Source organism: Choloepus didactylus, chromosome 2 (assembly GCF_015220235.1).
Source record: "Choloepus didactylus isolate mChoDid1 chromosome 2, mChoDid1.pri, whole genome shotgun sequence".
Classification (NCBI taxonomy): domain Eukaryota; kingdom Metazoa; phylum Chordata; class Mammalia; order Pilosa; family Megalonychidae; genus Choloepus; species Choloepus didactylus.
This window is the reverse complement of record NC_051308.1, coordinates 243,684,678-243,710,017: the sequence shown is the minus strand read 5'-3', so window position 1 is coordinate 243,710,017 and position 25,340 is coordinate 243,684,678. Positions and strand designations below refer to the sequence as shown.

The 25,340-nt window shown below is 51.9% G+C and overlaps 1 protein-coding gene across 7 annotated transcripts in view; it reads right to left on the bottom strand.

Annotated features, from left to right (window-relative positions):
• Positions 1 to 25,340, bottom strand: part of NPHP4 (nephrocystin 4) — a 148,927-nt gene that overhangs the window by 95,743 nt on the left and 27,844 nt on the right. For 5 of the 7 annotated variants that reach the window (XM_037828682.1, XM_037828681.1, XM_037828683.1 and 2 more), the window contains 5 exons: positions 25,194 to 25,258; positions 19,256 to 19,411; positions 8,959 to 9,095; positions 5,643 to 5,824; positions 4,743 to 4,869 (listed from right to left, as the gene is read on the bottom strand). In XM_037828682.1, coding sequence (XP_037684610.1) covers positions 4,743 to 4,869; positions 5,643 to 5,824; positions 8,959 to 9,095; positions 19,256 to 19,411; positions 25,194 to 25,258 — 667 coding nt within the window. Of the gene's footprint in view, positions 1 to 4,742; positions 4,870 to 5,642; positions 5,825 to 8,958; positions 9,096 to 17,424; positions 17,516 to 19,255; positions 19,412 to 25,193; positions 25,259 to 25,340 lie in introns of those variants that run through there. The other 2 variants (XM_037828685.1, XM_037828687.1) reach the window with 2 other exon arrangements.

Sequence of the window (25,340 nt, the reverse complement as noted above, 5' to 3'; positions counted from 1 at the left end):
GGGCAGGGGTGTGAGCGTGCTGGTTGCGAGGACTGGAGCAAAGGGCTGCTGGCAGCCACCAAGAGCCGAAAGAGCAAGGAAGAGATGGAACATCCAGAGGGAGCTCAGCCTGCTGATGCCTCAATTTCAGCCCAGAAGACTGAACACGGACTTCAGGCCTCCAAAACTGTGAGAGAATCCATCTGTGCTATTTTAGGCACCAGGTTTGTGGTAGCGAGTAATGCAGCCACAGGGACTAGCAAAGGGGTGGGGGAATCGAGCCAACAACTGCCAAGAGGATGGGAATTGACCGGAAGGGGCAGGAATGACCTTGCAGAAATGTGGAGAGACTCCACATCTGCGGGGCGGAGGGCGCAGGTGTGCCCACCACTGACACTCATTGTGCAGGTCACGGTACGTACATTTTACTTCAGAAACAAAACCTTCAGTTCCTGGGATAAGACCTTCTGGACTTCCCGGCTGGGAGGCCAGCAGCTCCCCTTGGTGTCGCTGCAGCTGGACTGAATTGGGTTCCTGTTTCTAGTAACCACTGGAGCCCTAATGGACACACCCAGCAGGAGGTGTGGAGCCCGTCAGCGGGCCTTCGGGTTCTTTGGTGGCCGCGCCTGAATGGCTCCACCTGGCCGGCTCCCAGGCCTGGTGGCCCCTGGCCTGCCACAAGCCCACAGGCAGCATACTGCAGAGGCACTCCCGGCCTGGACACTAACAGACTGAACAACTATCCATCAGCAATGCAACAGGAGGCCCCTCCAGACCATCTGCTGGGGCAGGAGGAGGCACGAGAATCAACCAAAGGCAAGAAAGCTTCAGCTGGCTCCCAGAGTGGAAAACCCAGCAAGCTTCTGAATAAGGGGTTGGTTATAAAAGCACCTTCCCACTCCATGACGGTCTGCTAGTTACAAATCTCATCTCCAAAACAAATAAAAGGGGAGCGCAGCTCCATATCTGACCAAAGGCTCATAAAGCTACCAGAGCAGAAGGAACCACAATCCAGTGAGGCGGAGCTGCCACCTTCTGAGGCCTTGCTTGGGCCTGCAGTGGAAGCCACCGCCTCATCCTCGCAGGAGAGAGCAGCGTGGCCGGGCGTCGGGAGGCAGCTCCCTGCTACCTGGGCTGAGAGCCAGGAAATTGGGAGGTACATCGTTCTCACTGCGAGAAACCCCAAGCTATACACTAATAAAAGAGATGTTAAATGTAGCCCCCCAGACTCCTGGCCCAAAACCAAATCAGGATGAAGATCCACAGTTAACAGGATCTGGAACCTGATGGGATCAAGTGAAACCAAATAAATGATAAGACAAAGAAAAACTGTCCCCAAGGGTGAGCCAATACCTTTTTTAAAACTCTGAGAGGATCCCAGCACAGGACAGAGCCTGCAGCACCAGGTTCCCTCCTCTCCAGCTAGCCCATGTGGAAATCTTCCACGTTCACCGACACACGGCTCAAAACTCAGCCAAGCCCTGCCTGCCGAGGGGAGACTTTAATCGCAGAAACCTCACATAACCCTTCAGGGGGTGACCTGACTGAGACGTGTGCCACTCTCCAGAGGAGGCCAGGCTTACCTCCACCTTTGGAAGATTTCGAGAAACCCTTGAGCTATCTGTATGTCCAGGTTTAGGAAACCCATCTAACTTTAAGAATAAACCCTTGCCATGACATGCCTCAAATAAAGAATATTCGAATTAGGTAGCAGTGATGTGTCCTTGCACAGGGTTAAGCACCCACACTCTGTTAATGAATTTCTTTTCAAAGAATACGTGTAAGCACATAGATAAATCAGTTAAATCTTCACCTCTCAGAGATCTCGGGAGAGGAGTTATTTTGCCATCTGACCCACAAAAAAAGAACTGTTTCCACCCCTGAAAACCTATGGAAGATCTGCACCTACTGCGACATAAAAACGCAGTAAAATATACTGGGTCCATTTATTTTTACAGCTTTGCCTTCATTTCATTTCATTCTTCCAAGTTGTGGGGAGTTTACTTGAGCACTCACTCACTCAATCAGCAAACACATGGACCCATACTTGCACATCTGACAGCATTTTGGGAGAGAAATCGCCATGGCTATCAAGTAAGGGTGCACTGGCTCCAGGTTCTCAAAATTCTGTAAAGCACATCTTCTGCACAGGAGGAACTATTTCCTCTGGCTCCTCACAGTTAATCAAACGACAAATTGCAATTAAAATGTCGTGGCTGTTTTGGCTAACCAAAAGATGCAAAAATTCAACAACAGATTTTTTAAATGGGTGTGTCTTCTCAAAACTTTTTTCCTCATTTGTTGTTAATGACTACAAAACCCTCAGGGCCAAAACATTCCCTTGGACTCAGGTGACTGGGCATGAGTTAGGTACGATACGTAGCCAGTAGCCTCCTGAGCCCGATGACATCTTGTCAATCTGAATGTTTCACTCAGTGATGAAAAGTTTTACAAACTTCAGGAGATTGAAGCCTTTAGCTCCTGATCTAAAACAAGAAGCCACACGAAGCAAGTGCCAGAAGCCTGGCCCATTCTGGTTCCCCAAGCAGTAGGAATAAAGAAACACAGATGTGATGAAGTCAGCGAGGCTGTCTTGAGAATAAATCATAGCATCAAACACAACATGAGGAAAACACCATGTAGCAAGGAAACATACAGGCTGCTCCGCTTACACGTGAACGCTTCATTCAGAAATTATTTTCCAGGTAAAAGCGCACATTTTTTGGGTGTCTATTTCTGAATAAGTAACATAGTCAAGAAACATCCACCCAGACTTAGTGGTATTTGATATTAAGAATCGTATGTTAATTTTTAGGTGTGACCACAGTGATCAAAGTTAAATTTTTAACCCCCTAGGTTTTAAAGGTACCAACTGAAACACGTGTAGATGAAGTGATTCGATGTCCAGGATTCGCTCTAGAATGATCTGGGAGAGATGGGCAGAGGGGCCGAGAGCCAGTCACTTGGGACACTGGGGGACGGGCACACATGAGGTTAACCACATGCCTCTCTACTTTTGAAGATGTTTGAAATTTTCCATAATGAAAAGCTGGTTTGTTTTTATAGAGAAATGTTCATGCTGAAATGTCTACAGATGAAATGAAATGATCTCTGGAATTTGCTTCAAAATAATTCACTCTCCCCTCACCACATGCCGTGACCCCCACTCTCCCCTCACCACACACCGCGAACCCCCTACCCTCCTCCTCACCACACGCTGTGACCCCCACTCTCCCCTCACCACACACCGTGACCTCCACCTCCCACCAAACCACATGCTGTGACCCCCACTCTCCCCTCACCACACGCCATGACCCCCACTCTCCCCTCACCACACACTGCGAACCCCCTACCCTCCTCCTCACCACACGCCATGACCCCCACTCTCCCCTCACCACACACCGTGACCTCCACCCCCCACCAAACCACACGCTGTGACCCCCACTCTCCCCTCACCACACGCCATGACCCCCACTCTCCCCTCAGCACACACCGTGACCTCCACCCTCCCCTCACCACATGCCATGACCCCCACTCTCCCCTCACCACACGCCATGACCTCCACCCCCCACCAAACCACACACTGTGACCCCCACTCTCCCCTCACCACACGCTGTGACCCCCACTCTCCCCTCACCACACACCGTGACCTCCACCCCCCACCAAACCACACACTGTGACCCCCACTCTCCCCTCACCACACGCCATGACCCCCACTCTCTCCTCACCACACGCCGTGACCTCCACCCCCCACCAAACCACACACTGTGACCCCCACTCTCCCCTCACCACACGCCGTGACCCCCACTCTCCCCTCACCATACGCCATGACCTCCACCCCCCACCAAACCACACGCTGTGACCCCCACTCTCCCCTCACCACACGCCATGACCCCCACTCTCCCCTCACCATACACCGTGACCTCCACCCCCCACCAAACCACACGCTGTGACCCCCACTCTCCCCTCACCACAAACCATGACCCCCACTCTCCCCTCACCACATGCCATGACCCCCACTCTCCCCTCACCACACGCCATGACCTCCACCCCCCACCAAACCACACGCTGTGACCCCCACTCTCCCCTCACCACAAACCATGACCCCCTCCTCTCCTTCTCAGGCTGATCCTTACTTTCCTCAGCTCCCTGTGTTCTTTCATGAGCTGTTTATAGAGACACGCACAGACAATGACAGAGACCAGATCACCTGCTATTTAGCCGTTTTAAATTAATTTGTTAATATTTTTCAAACATAAACCTACATCTTAAAAATGGCATAATCTGGGTTTTCCAATGACTCTACATTGATGATGTAGAACTATCTATATATTATCATTCTTCCAATGGAATAAGTTCTTACTCTCACATACAATACAAGCACGTATAAAGTTCATGCTAAGAAAACTATCACTTGAGCACATTCAAGCTTCAGTAGACTTAATACCATATGAAAAATACATTAAAATGGCCTCATTTTTTAAAATAGCTATTGATCAGATAATTATGAATTGTGCTATGATGATACGTGATGCCTTGTGAACTATTTATTGCCATCAGTCAGAAGAACTGACTATTACTATAAAAATAGGAATGACTATAACAAAGCCACCATTAGGAAGTGGTGTTTTCTAGACTCATACCCCATACGTTAGAGGATCGCATGGCTAATAACGACAGCACCCGCACAGGAGGGAAACGGTGCTGCCAACCAGGGGGACGCCCACCGCCGACGAACCCTGAGCACAAGACCCCATGCTTACGCTGCCGTCCAGTCCTGGAGGGGTGTTAAACACATACTCCAGCTCAAAGACGACCACAAACGCCGGGTGGCTGACCATCTCCGGGAGTCGAAGGCGGCTTCTCAAAACCAGAGCTTGGTTTCCAGAGCTGGATCAGAAACAGAACGAGGGAGCAGGTTACAGTGGTGCCCCCTCGTGCCAAACGCCCACCCCCACCCTCGTAAGAGAAGGCACAGGGGAGCCCCCGGGCTGCTAGGGCAGCTGCTGGGCTGGTGAGTCTGCCAGGGCCCCGTTGCCAAGCTCCTCCAGGTTGTCACTCCCTAAACCAGTGATGTTTTAAGGGTTACTATTAACACTTTCCAAGTTGCCCGAGCTTGTCTGCAGGAGGATGGACTGATATGGCCAAGTTGCCAGGGAGCACAACAGAGAAGACAGAGGCTCCCCTTCCAGGCAGGCCTGCTGGGAGGACACTGGCCTCTGCCGGCCTCCAACAGAGAAAAGAATGCTGGGCACCCCTCGGCGAAGCCTGTGACATCTACCCAGGGAGGTGCTGGGGCAAATGTAGCAGCAAGCTTACTGCACTCTGGCTCTTCGTCACATGAGAAACTAACCACAGGGACACATCGGGAAGAGACGATGTGTGTGTCTCCACAGCCTCTTGGCAGCCAGAAGCTGCAAGTTTCTGCAATACTAACTGCCAAGTTGTCCCAGCAGGAGAACAGGCTTCTTTTACCCCAAAATTGTAACCCGAAGATGTGTCCCCAACGTGGACACATTAGCAAGAGGTCATGAGAGACAGAGATGACAGAGACCACGAGAACCCCCACGTGGCCCTGACCACAGCTTACGTGCTGGACAATGGGGCTCCATCTCCACCCACCCACCCTCTAGGGCTGGGACCTGACACCCGATTTAACATACCTGGCCTTCAGCGAGGAGCCGGCTCTCCTGCTGAAGCTGGCAGAGCGTGTCAGCGCCACCTCAGCCTCGGGCACCAGCACCACGACATGGGGCTTCTGCACAAAGCCCAGGCCGCTGTGCACACCCACACGTAGACGTCGCTCCAGGATCTCCAGGGTACGGCCGTCCCAGGAGCTGCTCCCCTGCAAAAGCACAGCACACACCAGAGTGAGCCTCTGGGCAGAGGGAAGGGGTGCTCCCAGAAAAGCCCGCAGGGGGAGGCAAGCAGGGGCAGGAAATGAGGGAAGGGTAAACATCTCCAGAACAGAGGTCAAAGCAGGACCCAGGAAACAAGGGATAAGCAACCCAGTCGTGCCAGGCTGGCCTTGAGTCTCGCCTAGTAGTTTTGGGTTTTCTGACATTGGCCTGGTCTTTTCAGGGCAATTCGTTTCCCCACACACACCCTCAGATGCCAGAGCCATCCAACTTCTGTCCTAGGTGTCCAAGGCTGAGCTGACGGTTCTCAGATGGACAATTCAGCTCCACAACAAGGCTCAGGGCTCCAGGGGCCCACATCCCCCTGCTGCCCACTGCCCAGCACGTCTGCTCCTCCCCCTGTCCTCCGAGGCTTGGACTTGGTGTGCAGGCAGTTTTATGCACTAAGTCATAAGTCGATAAAATGGAATCTGCCTCAAAGTGATCACTGGATATTAAAGTGTTTCATCTTAACAAAAAATACACAGGCATTCTAACAAACGGCCAAGGATATTCCTCCAAGCTATTGTTGTTTATTAAATTATGTGATCTTTGCTAAATGATCCTTGAATTTTCAAGTTTTCTTCACTGTCCACTGTCAAGTTAAATGGACCTAATTCAACCTATTAGTTCCAGATAATGAAAATAAAGCTATAGAGATGCAGTATCTGCCCATTCAACAGGAACAAAATACAAAGATAGTAAAAATACATAATAAATACAATTTTATGGGAATGTAAAAAATTCAACAATGATACTCTTAAAACATCTCCTTCACGCAATCCACTATGAGCAATAAGAAAACAGCAGGAACTACACCAAGAAAATGCACATTTCTATTTGAATCTTGTTCTCTGCTTTGTTTTTATGATTTATATATGACCATAATATATGGAACTACATTTTCAAGAATGTGTGCAGAGCAAAACAAGTCCAAGTCCATCTCAGATTTATATATTTATAGAGAGAGAGAAATAGATAATGATTTGCTACTAGTCCATAGACTACTGAAATGGGTCCCCACTGACCCAAATATGAAATGCCTGCTAGGTGCCCAAAGCCAAAGAAAGTTCATCAGTGTGATGGTGAACAAAGCCAAGCCCCTGTCCTGGTGGGGGTGCTAGTCAAGAGAGAGGGGGCCATGGTAAGCCAAAACACAGACCACCAGCCAGGCGCTCCGGTGTCGGGATGAGAGCCTGGAGCATCCAGCCAGGTGAGCACCTGGGAGCAAGGGAGGGTGGCCGGGCCTGGGGACCTCTGGGGCCGAGGAGCCGCTGTCTGCAGGGAGCTGGGTTTGCCCCGAGCCTGACACCTAAGGAAAGCACACGGAGGAAGAGCTGGAGGCAGCGCACAGAGGAAGTAAGCTCCGTGTCACGAGACCCAGGGCAGGGAGCAAGCAAGGCCATCCCTGACCCTGGAAGGCGGCCCAGGGAGCAGCACAAAGGGGCTCTGGAGAGCGGGGGCTAGAGAGGCTGCGTGCCCCCAGGCCTGTGACAGGTAGCAGGCCCCTTTTTCCCCAGATGAAGGAAAAGAAAACAAGAAGTCCCAAATCTGCAAAGTTTCTCCCCAGGGTCCTCTGACATACAAACAAGCTTCAAGGTAGAAAGTCTAAGAGAGTCCTTATCCTTAGAATGAAAAGAACCCTAGAGCTCATCACATGCAACTACCCCAGTGGGTGTTCTAACGACCGCAAGCCCCAAACAAAAAATAAAAATAGGAAAAAAAGTAAACAAAAAGTAAAATAAAATTAAAATTTAAAACATAACAAAGGCAAACAAAAATAACTGCAACATGGCTGCCTCGCCGCTGGGATGCGCGGCCGAGAAGGCCTCGGTGTGCCCCGTGTGATGGGAGGGGCCGGCAGTGTCGGGGCGCCGCATTCAGGGGGCACACCAGGTCACGATGCGCACAGAGCCTGCGCGTCGCCGCCTCCTGCCCACATAAAGGGATCCCCCTGAAGGGCACTTCTGGGCTGCGGAGGCCTGGACGGTGGATTTCAGAGCAACTTTGAGAGCCGGCGACAGGCTCCGCACTCGGGCCCTCGCTGGGGGTGAGACGGGGGCTCTGCACAGGCAGCTCCCGTTTCGGGGCAAAAGGGCTGGGATTTCTACTCATCTCCTCAAAATGATTAAAGCCTCAAACTGTCCTAAGTAAAAGCACATTATTTTATGGGTTTCCCTGTGCTCATTTTGGTGATTTCATTCACTTTAAATGAGGAACTGTTTCAAAATAAATCAAAATTAATGTTGACTCGAAAAGCTATTTGTCCACCTCTGTTCACAGCAGCTTATTCCCAGTTGCCAAATGGTGGAAGCAACCCGAGTGTCCATCGGCAGACGAACAGATAAACAAACAGTGGTCTACTCATACCATGGAATATTATTCAGCCATAAAAAGGAATGGAGTTCTGGCACATGCGACAACATGGATGAACCTTGAAGACATCAAGGGAGTGAAATAAGTCAGACACAAAAGGACAAATTCTGTAAGACTCCTCTTCTATGAAATCTCTAGAATAAGCGCACTCATGGAGAAAGAAAGTAGATCAGAGGTTACGGGAGGGCATTTATGGAGATGGGGAGTTAATGCTTAATGGGGACAGAACTTCTGTTGGGGTAATGAAGGGAGCACAACATTGTGAATTTAAGTCCCATTTAATGCTTAAAACTGGCTAAAATGGGAAGTTTTATGTTGTGCATATGTTACAATAGAAATTTTAAAAATTAAAAAATACATAGAAAAAAAAAAATTCACAGACTAGTTCATGTTAAAATGAAGCCCAGTCCAGACTGGAATGTAAGCCCAAGCTCAGGAGAGCAGACCCTCTGTCGTCAAAAGCCAAGCCAACAGACGGGAGGCTGCGGCGGCCTCCAGAGGAAATGGCTGAGCGCTGGGTCCTCTAACTGCCAGCTCGGGGACAGGAAGAGTGTCCCTGTTCGGCCACAAAAAAGGGTGGAAAGGAAACCAAAAGAGCAGTGGCTGACTGCCCAGCCCTGGCATCAGATGCCAGCAGCAACCCACTCTGCAGTACCGTATCACCACTGCTCAGATTTTACAAAGCTGCCCTGGGACAAGACAGTACCTCCCGGAAGCAATCGCTAACAAGGAGCTCCAGAAGCTCTTCTTCAAACTTCTCAAGAGAGGGATAGAGGGTGAAGAATAAATCATCCAAGTAGCAGGTGACAGGCTTCTGCAGGCGCGGCTTCCGAAGCACATCACCTGAAACGAGAGGGCCGCAGGTGGGTCAGCCTGGGAAAGACACCCAGAGGCACCTGGAGGCTCCTGCCTGACCGAGGTCTGGGGCCATGGATGGTGGGATCCACAGTCAGGAAAGAAAGCTGAAGCCCACCATTCGGACAGAACACGCAATTAAAATCCACCGGGCTTCACACCGAACCACGGAATTGATTAAACAAACGCAAATTTCACTTGCAGTCCAAATTCCACCCCAAACCTCCTCCAGGAACAAATTTTATAATTTGGCAATTCAAAGAACACAGAACACAAGATGCAAAGCAACACCTGCTCTCCTTCAGCTTCAGTTTCATCACTCAAATTCCTCTATAGCAAGAACACAGCCAACTACATCACTTCTTCTACAGAGTTCACCTCGACCCCCCTGGAGACACACCTGAGCCTATCAGGGAACAACCAGGAACACCAACTGGGCTGGCACCCAGGAGCCCCAAGCCCGGCCTAGAGGCACATCCCAGGCACTAAGCTCCTTGGGGAGAGGTGGGACAGTGGCCCCGATGGCTCGGCAGTGCCTGGCACAGAGCAGGTCCACATGACAGATGTGGGCCGAGAAGGGGAGGGATCTGGGACTGTTTAAACAGCTTCTCCAGGGGCTCCAGGACAAGGGCGGAGACAGAAGGAAGAAGGTAAAGCCAATGGTCTCTCCATCACCACACAGCCCCAAGGAGCCTGATCCCCCTTCCCCATCCTCTTAACCTTTAACCTTTCTGACACCCAGCCTACCTCTGTCTCTTCCCACATTTTTATAATTATTTAAATATTTAGGTTCAGGGTCTTAGATTTTAAAAGCCAATTTCAAAGTTTAACATAAAAAAAAAAAGCTGCGCTGCAACTCAATGCTGACAAAACTGCAGTGAAACGAACACTCCATTACCGAACTGGAAGGTTCTACATCGGGAGACTGAAAGGCAGGTTCATCTTTGTCTTCATATGTATCAAGAGCCTTCAAAACATCTCTACCATACCTCTGTCCCAGTAATCCACTTTTGTGAACCCAGTCAAAGAAAATAATCAAAGATGGAGGTAAAGAGTTACATGCAAAGCTATTCATCAGAACATCATTTATAAGAGAAAAATCAGAAACAACCAAATGTTCAGCAATACAGGAAGGTTAAGACTATCGTTCATCCATAAAAATGAAAACAAAAATCATACTTTCAAAGATCGTTTAATGATAGAAAAATAATCATGATATTAAGATAGTATACAAAAGAATCAAGAATAGTATACAGAACCATATATTCCACTGGATGCCAATTTTATTGACAAATAATTGCATTTATATATGCGCCTGTATATCGGCAGGTGATAATCACAGATTATTTTATTTCTTTCTTTGTGGTTTTCTACATTTTCCCCATTTGCAAATGTGTTTAGATCTGAGGCTTCTGAGAAAGTATTAATTTCGTATTTTTTAAAAAAAGTATTCAAAGTAGGCCAGTTGATGAGAACCAGTTAAAAGTACAGGAAATGTGTAAAGCCCAGTCTTTTATTAAATTGTCAAGCATGTACCTGGAGCACACGCTGAACTGGGAGGCTCCTGTGGACAGCATGCAACACACCGCGTACAGCCACGCCTACCCATCAGGGGGCTCTGCTGCAGCTGCAGAGTCAGAGAGAGAAAAGCAGAGGGAGGGGAGGTGGGGGGGGCAACACCACTGCACTTCACCAGCTCCACTCCCAAGGGGCAGGAAGGTTGCATGTCCAGACAATGCTCAGGAACAGGCCACAGCTGAGCCGCCCACCATCCCCAGCAGCTCCCCCAGCTGAGGCTGCACGGCCTGACAGGGCGCCGAAAGGTCCTAGACGGACTCCTGAAGAATTTCAGAGAAGCCAGGCAGGGAGGCAGCCGATGGAGAGTGAAAGTGGGAGGCGGCCAGGGTTCCTGGGGACACCTCCAAAGCTCGGCGACACCCCCAGATGAACAATGAGAGGGTCAACCACAAAGCAGTTGAAAAGGGGAGTCGGCAGGAGAGAAAGCAGGTGAAGCAGAACAGCTACAAATCCCAGGGCCAAATCCCTGCTCAAGCACCCACTGTCAAGCAAACCGAGAGAAGGAAAAATTAGGGAAAAAATATAAAGGAAAACATCTTCATTTTTGCAGACTCTACATTTTTCAGTAAGCATAAAATAATTGCACTCTCCAAATTAATTTATTATGCTCAAAAAAAGGGCAAATGCAAAAGCACTTTTCTGAGGGCTATTTCAGCATTTTTAGAGCATGGATGGCACCTTTTTCCCCAGCTCTGGCTCAAGGCGTTCCGTTTTTTAGCAGTACATGCTCCTTGAAAACAAGGACAACTCGCTTGCTAGTTTCCACAGAACCGTTCTGTTCTTCAATGCAGCAAAATCTCTGGGCTAAAAGATTCGGCCAGAAAGCAGGAGGCCCAGGCACTCAGGAGCTGGGAGGCTCCAGAACGAGGCCCCACCTCGGCTCCCCACACTCCCAGCCTCCTGGGCAGGAGGGAAGCAGCAGCCCCCAGAGCTCCATGTACTCCCAGCGAGACCCCTGCACCTCCCACCCCCACACTCTCAGCCTCGAGACCAGAACCGTCTCATGGTGCCCCCTCAGAGCAGGAAAGCCTGTGACTCCAGGGCACCCCACCACCACCACCATCACCAGACGCTGCAGGCGATGAGCCGCCTCCTGCGGCTGCCCACGGAAGGCACACGGATGATGGACGGACAGGTCCTTTCGCCCTGGTGGTCCTTCCACCCAGCAACAAAGGCACCTCCAAACTGAATCCACCTCAGCATCTCATCTTCTACTGTGGGGGGACAGAAAAGCACCAGACAGATAGTGCTGATCTGCACTCAATTTTAACTCGATGATCTACAAAACCATAAAGGGGAAATTCTCTGCCTCCTTGTCTTTGCCCATCACAGCCTGGCACTCCTTGTGGAGGCCTTGCCGAAGCCCCTGCCCCAGTGGGCCAGCCAGGCAGGTAACAACCAGCGAGTCTGCACAGCCCCCAACAGAAGCTGCTCACATGCTCAAAAGCACCTTGGACAGTGAAAAGACAAACCAACCAGCCTCCTTTCTATAGGCTGCAATGAAAATAGAAGGAAAAACCAACATCAATTACTTTACTCAAACACCCGAGGACTCCTGGCTAGAATAAAAGCCAAGCCCTCACTAGCTCTTAATAGCACAAAAGCCAAGCTGCTCAGCGTGAAAGCTCATGTGCAGGGGAGCAGGCCGCAGGAAAAGGAGACAAAAGGAAAACCGGGGAGGGGGGAGTGCCCTGTCCAGACGCAGCCCAGAGCACAGCAGAGGGCCAGCTCCCAGAACAGGAGACACCAGCAGCCAGCTCTGGAAGCCCACAGCCCTCCGAGCCCGGCAGCCAGAGAGCCCACGAGGGAGCTGAGCTGGAGAGCTCAGCCACTCCAAGTGGAGGAGAGCAGGCCAAGCAGACACGGCCGCTGCACGAAGGGCTGGGGTGGAAGGGCACACCCACAGGACACCCCATCTCAACTCTGCTTCCCTAGACAACTATGCTGCCCACCACGGCGGGCAGAGTCCATGCCACCCGCAGGCACTGGTGCATTACACGTCCAGACACAGGGAGAGGAACAGGCACAGGTTAATGGCACGGGCTCTGGAGCCAGGAGGCAGGGTGTGAAACCTGGCTCCTGCTTGTGGCCCTGGCCAGCAACTTCTGATGCCTGCAGAGAGAAGTGACAGCACCCAGCCCATAACGTTGCCATGAGGACCGGATCAGTACAGAGCCTGCCCCGACAACAGTGAACTGACAACAGAACTTAGAAAGGGAGGTAGGGGTGAGGAGTGCTGGCAGATGTGCAGGCGCAGACAGACAGACAGACCGGCAGGCAGGCAGGGGGCCTCTGACACATGCCAACGTCGCAGCCTGTCCTAAGATGGAACTCTTGGTGTTTGAAAATGTAAACCTCCTCAAGGCATCACCCAGCCACCTGATGCTTAAAGAACAGAGACTGCCATCATGATGGGCAGAGACCACTTTCTAGACCAATCGCTTTTAGGGCCTGCTCAGGTGGGCAACAGCTCAGCCGAAGGGATGGAGCCCCAGGGGTCAGGGATGGTGGCCGAAGCCCTGTGCTCCAGGGCTGCCCAGGCCCTGCAGACATAGCCGCCCCATGGCAAGGGGCACACAGACCCCCAGGAGGAGCAGTGAGGAGCAGCCACAGAGCGTCGGAGCAGGTCTGCAGGAGAGGAGCGGTGACGGGCGCGTCTCGTGCACAGGAGGCCACAGGGAGGCAGGACAGGCTTTACCAGGTGTTCCAGTTTGCTAATGCTGCCGGAATGCAAAACACCAAAGACGGATGGGCTTTTATAAAAGGGGGTTTCTTTGGTTACACAGTTACAGTCTTAAGGCCATAAATGGTCCAAGGTAAGTCATCAACAATTGGGTACCTTCACTGGAGGATGGCCAATGGTGTCCAAAAAACCTCCGTTAGCTGGAAAGGCACATGGCTGGCGTCTGCTCCAAAGTTCTGGGTTCAAAATGGCTTTCTCCCAGGACGTTCCTCTCTAGGCTGCAGTTACTCAAAAATGTCACTCTTCATTGTTCTTGGGGCATTTGTCCTCTTAGCTTCTCAGGAGCAAAAGTCTGCTTTTAACGGCCATCTTCAAACTGTCTCTCATCTGCAGCTACTCTCTCAGCTTCTGTGCATTCTTCAAAGTGTCCCTCTTGGCTGTAGCAAGCTCGCTCCTTCTGTCTGAGCTTATATAGTGCTCCAGTAAACTAATTCAGACTCACCTTGAATGGGTGGGGTCACACCTCCATAGAAACTATCCAATCAGAGTCATCACCCACAGTTGGGTGGGTCACATTTCCATGGAAACACTCAAAGAATTACAATCTAATCAACACTGATACATCTGCCCACACAAGATTACATCAAAGATAATGGCATTTTGTGGGACATAATACATTCAAATGGGCACACCAGGTCACTGATAGCCAGGAGCAGCATGAAAGAGCAGGCTCCAGGCTGAGGAGCCACAACTGCAGTGGGATCTGCAACGGGTGGAACCTTCCAGACCCTGGAGGGCCTGGGAGGCCAGGCAGGGCTGACTCTGCAAAGGTCAGGCACCTTCCTCCTCACCCCAGCCTTCCCTGGCTCACCACCAACCCGCTCTGTGACCCGTAGGAAGCTAGGACGGAGAATGATGGGCTTGGCAGGCACTGAGTCCTCCCACCACAAATCTGAGCGGCTGTCTGTCACATGTAAGATGCATCAGCTCCCTCTAGCACGCATCCACAGGGCAGGAGCTTCTGAGAAGCTGATTTGGGCTCGATTCAAGGAAGGACTTCCAGATGCAAAGAATGACAGCTGGCCCTTCCTGGGCCCCCCTAGCCGTCTCCATGAGCAGCCTCTTACGCAGAGAAGCAGGGGAGGCTTCGGGAGGTCAGGGCAGTACCCCAGGCCCCGCTGTGGCCGGGAAGTGGGGCTGGCACCCATGCAGACCCACCCACCTCACCCAGCACCTCAGCCTCTTCCCCAGCGACACCTCCCATCACCCTTGGAGCATAATTTGACAACCTGGAATTATATTCATTCATCCAATCAACAACCCCAACCAGGACAGGCCCTGCCTCTGCGGAGTGCATCTCCATGGCAGGGGAATCATGGTCTTCATGTTCTTGGGAACTGGGCAGAGCTTTCACGTTTTCGTTGCCAGGCCTTTGGCTAGGAATGCGATTCCCAGTAATTGCATTGCCCCTGTGGGAAAACCCAGCCCCCTTTACAATGATCCATTTTATCTGGGATCCCCCAGATGCAGTGCTGAGAAGGTGGGGATGGCTGCAAACACTGAACAGGCAAGAATCCCCTTCCTGTTGATGGCCTTGGGGGAAGCACTTGCGAATAACCCCAAGAAGTTCCCCATTCAGCCTGAAAGAGCTCCCACCACCCCACCCCACCCCCCACAGCTGCCCAGGGATCTGGGTCTTTCCCTCAGGTCTGAGGATATTTAATTTCCCAGGACACACTTCACCAAACAAGGAGAGCACTGTAAACGCTGCAACAGAATGAAAACTCCATTTAGGAGTGACTGAAGCAGGAAGAAAAATGAATTTGCACAAATCCATGTTTATCCTAAAACACCTTCTCCTGCCTTTGATGGCTAAGGTTAGGAGACTTGAGGACTCCCCTGGCTTCAATCCATTCAGGAAAGATCTGTTAAATATCTGCTAACAGCTCAACGCATGTGTTGCAGTTTCTACTTGATAAATACCTGTGTAATCAATCAATGAGTGAATGAATAAATGAATACATGAAAGAGATACCAGACTATTAGCAGGGGTTATCTCTAGGGAGTGAGACTGTAAGTGGGAACTCGGAGTTTTTACTGAATTTATTTAGTAAAATTAATTCTGTCATTTTTAAATTGCCCTCTATGTTGTCTAAATGGGGCATGAATTTAGTAAATGCAGCAGCCGCCAGGCTGCCCCGAGGCTCCCATCGGCCAGCTCTCTGAACTGTCACTCCCGTGCTCCAATGGGATGAGCCAGGAGCAATCTGGAAGAGGTGAGCAGGAGGGATGTGGTTGAGGCAGGCGAGGCGGAAGGAAAGACACTCCCTCCCCACAGGAGCCACAGGAGGGATGGTGCCTCGGGGAGCCGGGGAGCCGGGGAGCCGGGGGCAGCCTGTTAAAATGCGGAGTCCGTGGCCCCACCCAGGGCCTTCTGGGAGCAGGCCGGGGCTGGAAGCGGCTCTCCAGCAGGCGCCCACCTGACTAGTATGCAGTGGCCCAAGGACCCCGCCTTGGAAACCACCACATGCCTGACACTGCAAGTCGGTCAATTCTCTGTCCTCACAGATGAGGAGAGCCAGGAGGGGGCAGGCCCGGGACCCCAGCACAAAGGCTGTTGGGAAGAGTCGGACCCCGTAAAGGCCTTCCTGGGAGGACGATCAGCATGAACCAGTGCCCAGGCAGGTCATGGTGTCCTCAATTCACCAGTGTAACACAGGGACAGTGACCCAACCCTCACGCGTGTGAGGACACCGTGCCTGGGCAGAGGCCTGCCGGGCTGAGAGCAGCAGGGCATGGGGATAAGGCCGAGGCTGAGCGGTTAGAGCGCAAGGGGGTCCAGAGGCCAAGGAGGCCGTGTGACAGAGGGACTTCAGAAGACTGCTCCAGACAGGAGGACGGAGGCGGGGAGGATGTCCATATGGTAGGGACGGTTCAGCAGCAAAGGGGGTGGGAGCGGGCACAGAGTGCCTTACAAACAGCCATCAAGTCGGCCAGCCGGCACGGAGCAAACAGGAAGGACACACTGCTGCGGGGACAGGAGCACAGGCTGGAGTGGAGCCTGGCTGCTGGGGTCGGTGGGGCCCCAGAACTCTGGGACAGCCCAGCCCCAAACACGGAGCCTGGCACGTGGTGGGCACTTGAGATGGTTAGGGAGGGAGGCTCGGTTCCTGTGGAGAGCAGGGGGCCATGAGCTCAGTAAGCAGGAGAGGAGACAGGATTTGGCTGCGTGCCCAGTGGGGACACCTGGCAGCCAGCAGCAGGTGAGCCCACCTGCAGTGCCAAGTCACCATGTGTGTCAGCTCAACATCTCTGAGGCCCACGTGCTGCTCCTGGCCCTGGGGTGCCCAGACCTCCCGACAGGGCCTGCTCAAGGCCCCTCCCGGTGGCCTCGATGCCACCATTGGCCCTGCCACTGGGCTGTGTATAAATCTAGAATTATCTCAATAAAAACTTCAATTAAAAACAATCCTACCTTCCAATGTGGTGACATTTTGTGTGTGAACAACTATCCAAACCCAAAATATCAAAATAAAACCAAACCCTCTGCCAATCAGACAAATGAACACCAGCACCCAGGCAAGCACTGGTCCCCTCTGGAGGCTATAATATATAGTCCAGCACAGAAACCGTTTTTCAAGAGTGAGTCACAAAAGCCCAAAAGTTCCTTGGCAGAATTTATAACAGAGCTAATAACTGTCAGAGAGCAGCCCGGTGCCCGCGGGTCTGTAGCTCATATTTTAAATGCGGCAGCCACGCGTAAGGGGGAGGCTGAGAAACCAGTTTCTTTCCCGAAATGGTCGTCAGGGGGCAGGAAGGAAATGTGCTTCCATCCTCCATTTCTCTGAAGAGTGTGTGGAGTCAGCACGCTCTTCTAATTGCCAGGGCATGGCTCTTAAACAACATCAACTGTAGTTCATTTTCAGAACGTTCCAGGCACCACACACATCTGCAAAGGGCCTGGCTGGCCACTCCACACAAGGAGGGCAAACAGGAGGGTGACTGGACTGTGCATCGCACACACTCGCTTCTATTTGAAGCCCCCTAGCCCTTTACCTGGCAAGGCCCTCATGACCTCGGCGTGAAAGTGGACCCTCGCAGGAAGTGTGGGGCCTGGCCGGGACCCCAGACTTCTCTTTCACCATCCTGGTAATGACACAGAAGTGGGTACACTTTAACCTTCGAGGCTATTTCTGTCTTATCTGCAGTTACACCTGCTGGCACGTTACAAAGTGATGGACATCCCTCATGCCCAGGAACATTCTGTTTAAACTCCCAGAATCCCAGGCAAGGAAGCTGGAGATGAGCCAACTTCAAAGCAGGTATGTGTGGAGCAAGTTGCTACAGCTGTGTCAGACACCAGAAACGACCAACCGCTTCGCTGCCTGCAAGGCACAAAGGGTCCAAAAGAGCGGGGAAACAACCCCACAGTGGCCGGTCCCCCAGGGAGGCCAACAGCTCAGGTCAGGGTCAGTGAAGGGAGGCTCCGCCCACCTCACTGTGCATCGGAGATGAGGGGCACCTGCTCTGCCTGAGTGCCGGGTTTCTGTACACTCAAGGAGCAGGGGCCCAGCCGGTGAGCAACCTTCCAGCCGGCCAGCAGAGGAGACTAGTCAAGATTTAACCCCGCCCCCAGCTGCTGTGATCTCTTACAGACAAAAACCTAAACTCAAACAAGCAAGGGGGGGAAAGAAGGGGATAGGTGAGGGCTAGGACCTGTCCCTGACTTCCCCATCAGTGTGTTCAAAGGCAACACCACCCAGCAGGGCTCCCAGCAGGGGCATGCTGCAGCCACGGTCACAGAGCCAGACGCAGGTTTTCCTGTTCTCACGCGACACTCACTGGTGGTGACAGCGATAAATTCTCTGTCTCCCCCAACTCCCTAATCCCAGCTCCCTTGCAGGAGAACACAGGCAAAGTATCGAGGGCATTACAACTTTATAAAGCAGACTGGGGAGGGGAGGACAGGCTTAAACCTTGATGATCCCCCAAGCCTGGGGTTCCTGACATGGCCCTGTTCACAACTCATTTATCATTTACCATCATGTCTTCTCTGGGATGCTAGAAACGCACCTAGTGATGACCAGCACGGACCCACCCAGGAAACTAACAGCTCAGGTAAGGACATCTGCAGCCAGCACGGCCCAGGGAGGTCACCTGATGGGAACACACACTCCCCGTCCTGGAGCTGGGGTACACCTGCCTTTCCTTCAGGGTCTTGAACGTTTCCAACCTGAGTCACACACTCATCCCAGTGTTGCTCTAATTCGCAGCTGCTCGCACACCCAGTGCCACATTCTGCTCCTCCTGGAACCAAGCAGGGAGTCAGCTACCCGGGACAAGAGGTCCCAGTGACGCCGAGTCCTCCGCACGTGGCCGGTGGGGAAGGGTAGGGGGCTGCCCCTTCCGAGACTCCTCAAGGCAGCCAGGCCAGGGTGGAGCCCAAGGCCCCAGTCATGGGGACCACCCACCTGAACCCCACAGAGAGCACCCCCCAACGGCAACCACCTGGCCGGGGGAGGCCTGACCCCCTTCCCAAAACCACCCCAACATGGCACCCTTCGCTGTTCACCTGAATTTCCATTTTCTGAAATCACCAGGCCACTGATGCCATGTGCAGTAAGGGTGAGATCTAGCAATCTGGCTTTCCAGGCCATGGCCCCAGAAATGTGAACTATTTGTTTCATGAACCCATTTTCCCAAAGGAGGTAGAAGACGGAAATCACTGGTGGAGGAGACTGTTCAGGAAGAGAGTGAAAAACCAGCGGCCATGACCAGGCAGGGTTTGCGGAGCTGCAGGGGGCACTGGCCACACCCGGCCCTACCCACCCCAGGGAGCCCCACCCGAGAGGCTCGACCATGACGCCGCACAGACCCAAACGCGTACCCGCTTCTCCATGCGCAGGGAGGAGGCCCGGGATCTGCTGCAGACCAGACACCAGAAGGTTCTCCGGGAGAAGGTGGCGTGCGGGCCCCAGGGCCGGGTGAGGCCGCAGCGTGTACTGCAGGCTGCAGCTCTCCACCAGGGTCAGGTGCCTGTTTTCTGGGGGAGAAAACACACCATGTCATCGCTGGAGCCAGAGGCACTGTCAGCCAAAGCAGCCTAACCTGAGGCTCCACAAACAGAGTGTGCTTTTCTAGCCAGAGAGGAAACGACTGCTACTTCAGCCTAGAAGTGAAAAAAATTTATCCTTAATAACACTCTGGTGAAACTGTGATGCCAGAGATATATTTTTTTGAATCCAACTGTGCCAGTTGGAATGTACTATGTCCCCCAAAATGCCATTATCTTTGATGTAATCTTGTGTGGGCAGACATACTGGTGTTGATTAGATTGTAATTCTTTGATTGAGCGTTTCCATGGAGATGTGCCCCACCCAACTGCGGGTGATAACTCTGATTGGATGATTTCCATGGCAGTGTGGCCCCGCCCATTCAGGATGGGCCTTGATGAGTTTACTGGAGCACTATATAAGCTCAGACAGAAGGAGCGAGCTTGCTACAGCCAAGAGGGACACTTTGAAGAATGCACAGGAGCTGAGAGAGGAGCTGCAGCTTACAGAGACATTTTGGAGACGGCCTTTAAAAGCAGACTTTTGCTCCAGAGAAGCTAAGAGAGGACAAACGCCCCAAGAGCAATTAAGAGTGACACTTTTGAGGAGCTGAAGCCTAGAGAGGAACATCCTGGGAGAAAGGCATTTTGAAACCAGAACTTTGGAGCAGACGCCAGCCATGTGCCTTCCCAGCTAACAGAGGTTTTCTGGACACCATTGGCCATCCTCCAGTGAAGGTACCCCCTTACTTTGGGCACTTTATGGCCTTAAGACTGTAACTTAGTAACCAAACTCCCTTTTATCAAAGCCAATCCATTTCTGGTGTTTTGCATTCTGGCAGCATTAGCAAACTAGCACACCAACACAACGAAATCCTCCCACCCTCCTCATCCCCAGCCGGGGAGATGCAGCTTTCTCGGCACCATCATCAGAAGGTGTTGGGAACCAAACTGCATCCCCACAAAAGGCATGTTTAAATCTCAATCCACATTCCAGTGGGAGTGAACCCCTTTGTAAACAGGGCCTCTGAAGATGCTGTTGTCAGCTGAAGTATGGCCAATGAGTCAGGGTGGCTCATAATCCATATAAGGCAAGGGAAACTAAGACACGGTCAGTTCTCAAAAGCCAGAAGCCAGATGTCAGCAGATGCAAGGCGAGGGAGCCAGCACCGTGACAGACGATTACCAGAGAGTTAACGTCAGATGTGACAAAGCCCGAAAGAAAGCATGGCCCTGCCAACACCTTAATTTTGGACTTCTGGCCTGAAAACCTGTGAGCCGATACACTGAGGAGCCTAAGCCATCCCACTGGGTGGTATTTGTCATAGCAGCTCTGGCAAACCAAGACAGAGAGAGAACAGGAAAACCACTCAGGACCAGGAGCTGCTTCCCCGGGGGCTGAAAGGGCAAGGCTCAGCCCGCCCATTCATCAGCCCCACAGAGGACCAGACTAGACCAGTGGGGGAGGCCGGTGATGTCAGGGACAGGGCCTCTGTCCTCAAGGAGGGCCGCTGTCTGGGCGATGGTGAAGGCACATCCACACTGACATTCGTGACATGGATGAAGCGCTAGGGGAAGTGAGAGGAGGAAACACGTTCATTCAAGACAAGGGGAACACAGGAGGGCCTCGTGGAGGAAAGGACATCCAGGAGGAGCTCACACACACAGCACTGGGGCGGGGGGCACAAGCAGACGCTCGAGGCAGAAGAGCAGCACTGACAAAATCGGGGTGCAGGAAGAGGCATGGCCCAGTGCACGGATGGAACTGTGTGACCCTACTGGAAAGGGGATCCTGAACGATGTCGTTATGAGGCCACAATGGATTAGGTGAGTCCTGATCCACCACGACTTATGTCATAAGGGTAAGAAGAAGGAATGTGGGCACAGAGAGAGAGGACAGCCACGAGACAAAGGCAGAGCTCAAGGCAGTGCCAGCAAGGCACCACCGGAACCCTACAGACTTCGGAGGGAGCGGGGCCTGCTGACAACTTGATTCGGAAACTTCTGGCCTCCAGAACTGAGAGACCATAAATGTCTGCTGTTTTAAGCCCCTCAGTCAGGGCACTTTGTTTTGGCAGCCCTACCAAACTGCGACACCCAGAATCACAGGATCCTGGGGTGAAAAGGACCACAGATGCACCCTCTACACACTTCCTCCAATGGCCAATTTTGTTCGGTTTGATTTCTTCCAAAGACATCACACCTTAAGGGACCCACCAACTCTACTAAAGCTCTGACTGTGCCCGCATTGTGGAGGGCTGTGCAGAATTACAAATTCACCTCATTCATTTTTTTTTTACTTTCATAAAGAAAGATTTAAATATGATCCATTTACTCAATAGGAAAAGAAATTAATGAAAACTGTATCTTTAATTCTTATCCATTCCAAACATGAGATCTGCTTACTTTAAAATTTAGAACACCATCTGAGAGGCACTCTCCCACATGGCTGGTCAGACAGAGAATTGGCACAACCTCTATAGAGGACAAATGGGGAAAATCTGGCAAAATTACACAAGCACAAACCCCTGGGCACTGCATTTCCACACCTAGGAATTTATCCTCCAGATGCACTTGCACACCAGCAAAGGGGCAGATGTCCACTGCAGAATTGTTTCCATCCCCTTGTTCTTACAGGACCTCCTAAATGTGCATTTGTAGGGAACTAATTAAATAACTCATGGAACATCAACTCAATGCAATGGCCATAAAAAGAATGAGGGAGAGGCCCACATTCTCCAAGATAAATGAAGTGAAAAAAGCAAGGTTTAGAAAAATGTGTCTAGTAAATTGAGAACGAAAAGAACAGGACCATCCACATTGGCTTGTATATCCACAAAGACTCCAGAAGGCTCCACAAAGCTCAGAGGGAGAAGCTACCTAGTGGCAGGTAAGAGAATGAGCAGCTGGGGGCTGGGCGGAGGAGACTGCACTTTCAACCTTTTGGACCTTTTTTTTGTTCTTTTTGAATTCTGAATCATGTGAATGTACTACCCATCAAGAAAAATGCCCCTGGCTTTGGAAAGGCCAACTGAGAAGATGGGCTAACGGCCCATGGCTGGGTTTCCTCATGCCTAACCTTCCTTCCACACGTTCCATTCGCTTCCACGGAAACATCTAACTCAGCCCAAGAACTGGGGGCATGGCATAAACAGGTGGCTGCATACGTTATTTATAAAATCCTGCTTCCAAGGGGACTTCAAGAGAGAACATGGTGGCAAGTTAAAGTTTCAATTCAATTGAGAAACAACCTAAAACCAGTCTTCACAAAGTCAAGTTTCTGACTGATGATTCCCATATTGCGAGATTTTCACTGAATTAAGCAAGGGTCAGGGAGTGTTTGGGTTGGTTTGACTTTTTAACTCAGCCATGCAGAATATGCAGAATTCCCTGCAAGTACTCTGGGCAACATCTCAAAGTAATGGAAAGTCACCCTCCCAAAGGGGTCCACCTCCAAGCCCAAGACCCCCTCCTCCACTCTCAGCCTGGGCAAGCTACCACTTCCCTGCCCTGGATCCTCCACACTGTCCTTGGAGCCCAAGTCCCCCAACTTCCTCCGGGCCAGGACCAGACAGAGCAAGCCTCACAAAGCAGAGATGAGAACAGGCCCCTCCCTGGTTGGAACCTTCCAGTGACTCCGTTGTACTTGGAATACAATCCTAAGGTCTAGCCTGGCTCTACAGATGCTAAGTGATATGAACCCACCCGCTTCCCAGCCTCCTCTCCCAGCCCCTGCCCTCTGCTGTGCTCCAGACAAGGACTTCCTCCTGCCCCTTGCTTAGAGCCAAGCTCGCCTCTGCCCAGGGCCTTTGTACTGGCTGTTCCCTGTGCCCACCCATCTTCCCCGAGATGTCTGCATGGCTTCTGTGCTAGTTTGGATGTATTCTGTCCCTGCAAATGCCACTATCTTTGATACAGTCTTGCAGGGGCAGACATACTCGTGCTGATTAGACTGGAATTCTTTGAGTGTTTCCATGGAGTTATGACTCAATCAACTGTGAGTGAAACATTTGATTGGATAATTTCCATGGAGGTGTTACCCCGCCCATTCAGGGTGAGTGTTGATTGGATCACTGGAGTTGTATAATGAAGTTCACAGACAAGGACCTTAGAGCAATTGAGTGACATTTTGAAGAGGAAAGTGCTGCCCCAACAGCAACACTTTGGAGAACGCCATTTTGAAATGCAACCTGGGAGCAAGCAGACACCAGCCACGTGCCTTCCCAGCTAACAGAGGTTTTCCGGACACCAATGGCCTTTCTCCAGTGAAGGTACCCTTTGATGATGCCTTACCTTGGACACTTCGTGGACTTAAGTCTGTAACTTTGTAACCAAACAACCCCCCCTTATAAAAGCCAATCCATTTCTGGTGTTTTGCATTCTGGCAGCATTAGCAAACTGGAACAGCTTCCTCATCCAGGTCTCACCTAAAACCTTCAGAAGTCAAGGACCTAAGGGAGCTCCCCAGCCCCAGGCACTCTGTCCTCATGTCTGGTTTTATTTTTTTCATAGCACCAATCATTACCTGAAATCCTCATTTGTTGTTGTCTATTCTCACATTTGCACTCACTGTTCCCGATTTTTCTCTGCCTCGTGTCCTACTGAGTCCCACTGCCTGGCACACGGTAGCCTCTCAACAAGCACGTGTTGACTCTACATACCAATTCCCATGAGCAGCTGTGGGTGACATTCAACTAGACCCTTGCGTCTCCCCCTCCCTACCCTGAGCAGTCAGGGGGCCTGGCACTGCCTCAGGAGTGGCCGTGGGACCTGAACCTGGTTATCTGGGGCACCCCAGCCCTGCCATTGCCCTGCATCCCAGGACACACAGGAGCCACACCAGGCCGGCTGCCAGGGCCCTTGGGGAAGAGGAGGCCTGTGCTGCTGGGATCTCACACTGGTGTGGCGGGAGCCTGGGGCTCCTGGGGGCCACCTTGGCCACCATGTGAAGCCATCCTGCCCAAGAATGCAGCCAACCCCGAGGAGAGCAGAGCTGAGATGGAACGAGGAAGTCAGAGGGCTTCCACTATACTGCTTGGGCCTCTGAAAACCAGCGAACCCCTCGACTTCCCAGTTACAAGCCTCCAAGACCCTTTGTGGCTAAAACTAGCTTGAGCTGTGTTTCTGTCACAGGCAGTGAAAGAATTCTGGCCACAGCAGGCCCCTGGGTGGAGGAAACATCACACAGACCAACCCAGGCAGGCCCTGGGTGCCGAGCGCCTTCCCCTGTGGCCAGGAGCAGTTGTGAGAGGGCAGTGCTCTCTCTGGATCTCTGGATCATGACTGGAGCCAGTCATGGGAGCCAATTCCTGTGGTAAATCTCCTGGCATTCACCTTGGTCAGTTCTGCCTCATCCTGGGGAACCCTCAGTAACACCAGGCTCTCTGAGAAGGGCAAAGGCAGTGGAGTTCCATTAGGCACGGCTGGGGCAGCCGCACCGGAAATAACCTGCAGACCTCACAGCCAAGGGTTTCAGCTGGAGGGCAGATGGCGGCTAGTCCGGCTGGGGGTCCACTCCCTCTCGTCCACCAGGCTGAGCCCCTCCTCACTCTTCCTCATAAAGCCACACCCTCACTCCTGGTGAAGATGCCTCACAGCTTCCAAGTAGGTTAAAACCCAAGCCCAGGATACACTTTGCCCAAAACTGTCAAATAAATCAGCTCAGCTGATAACACTGAGAAAGGTTACAAGACGGTCTAAAAACAGACAACACTCAGGCAATCATACGATGACCGTGCTGCCCAGGACGCCACGTCAGGGCCTCGCCACGTACGTTCCAGGGGTTCCTGGAGAAGCGGGTGCAGGAGGGCTCTGGGGGTGCCGTGATACAACCTCAACCTGGAAAACAAGACCCGGAAGATGCCCATCAGCCATTTGTGTCTCACTTTATTCAGTCTTCACAGGCCGGCTGTTCTCAGAA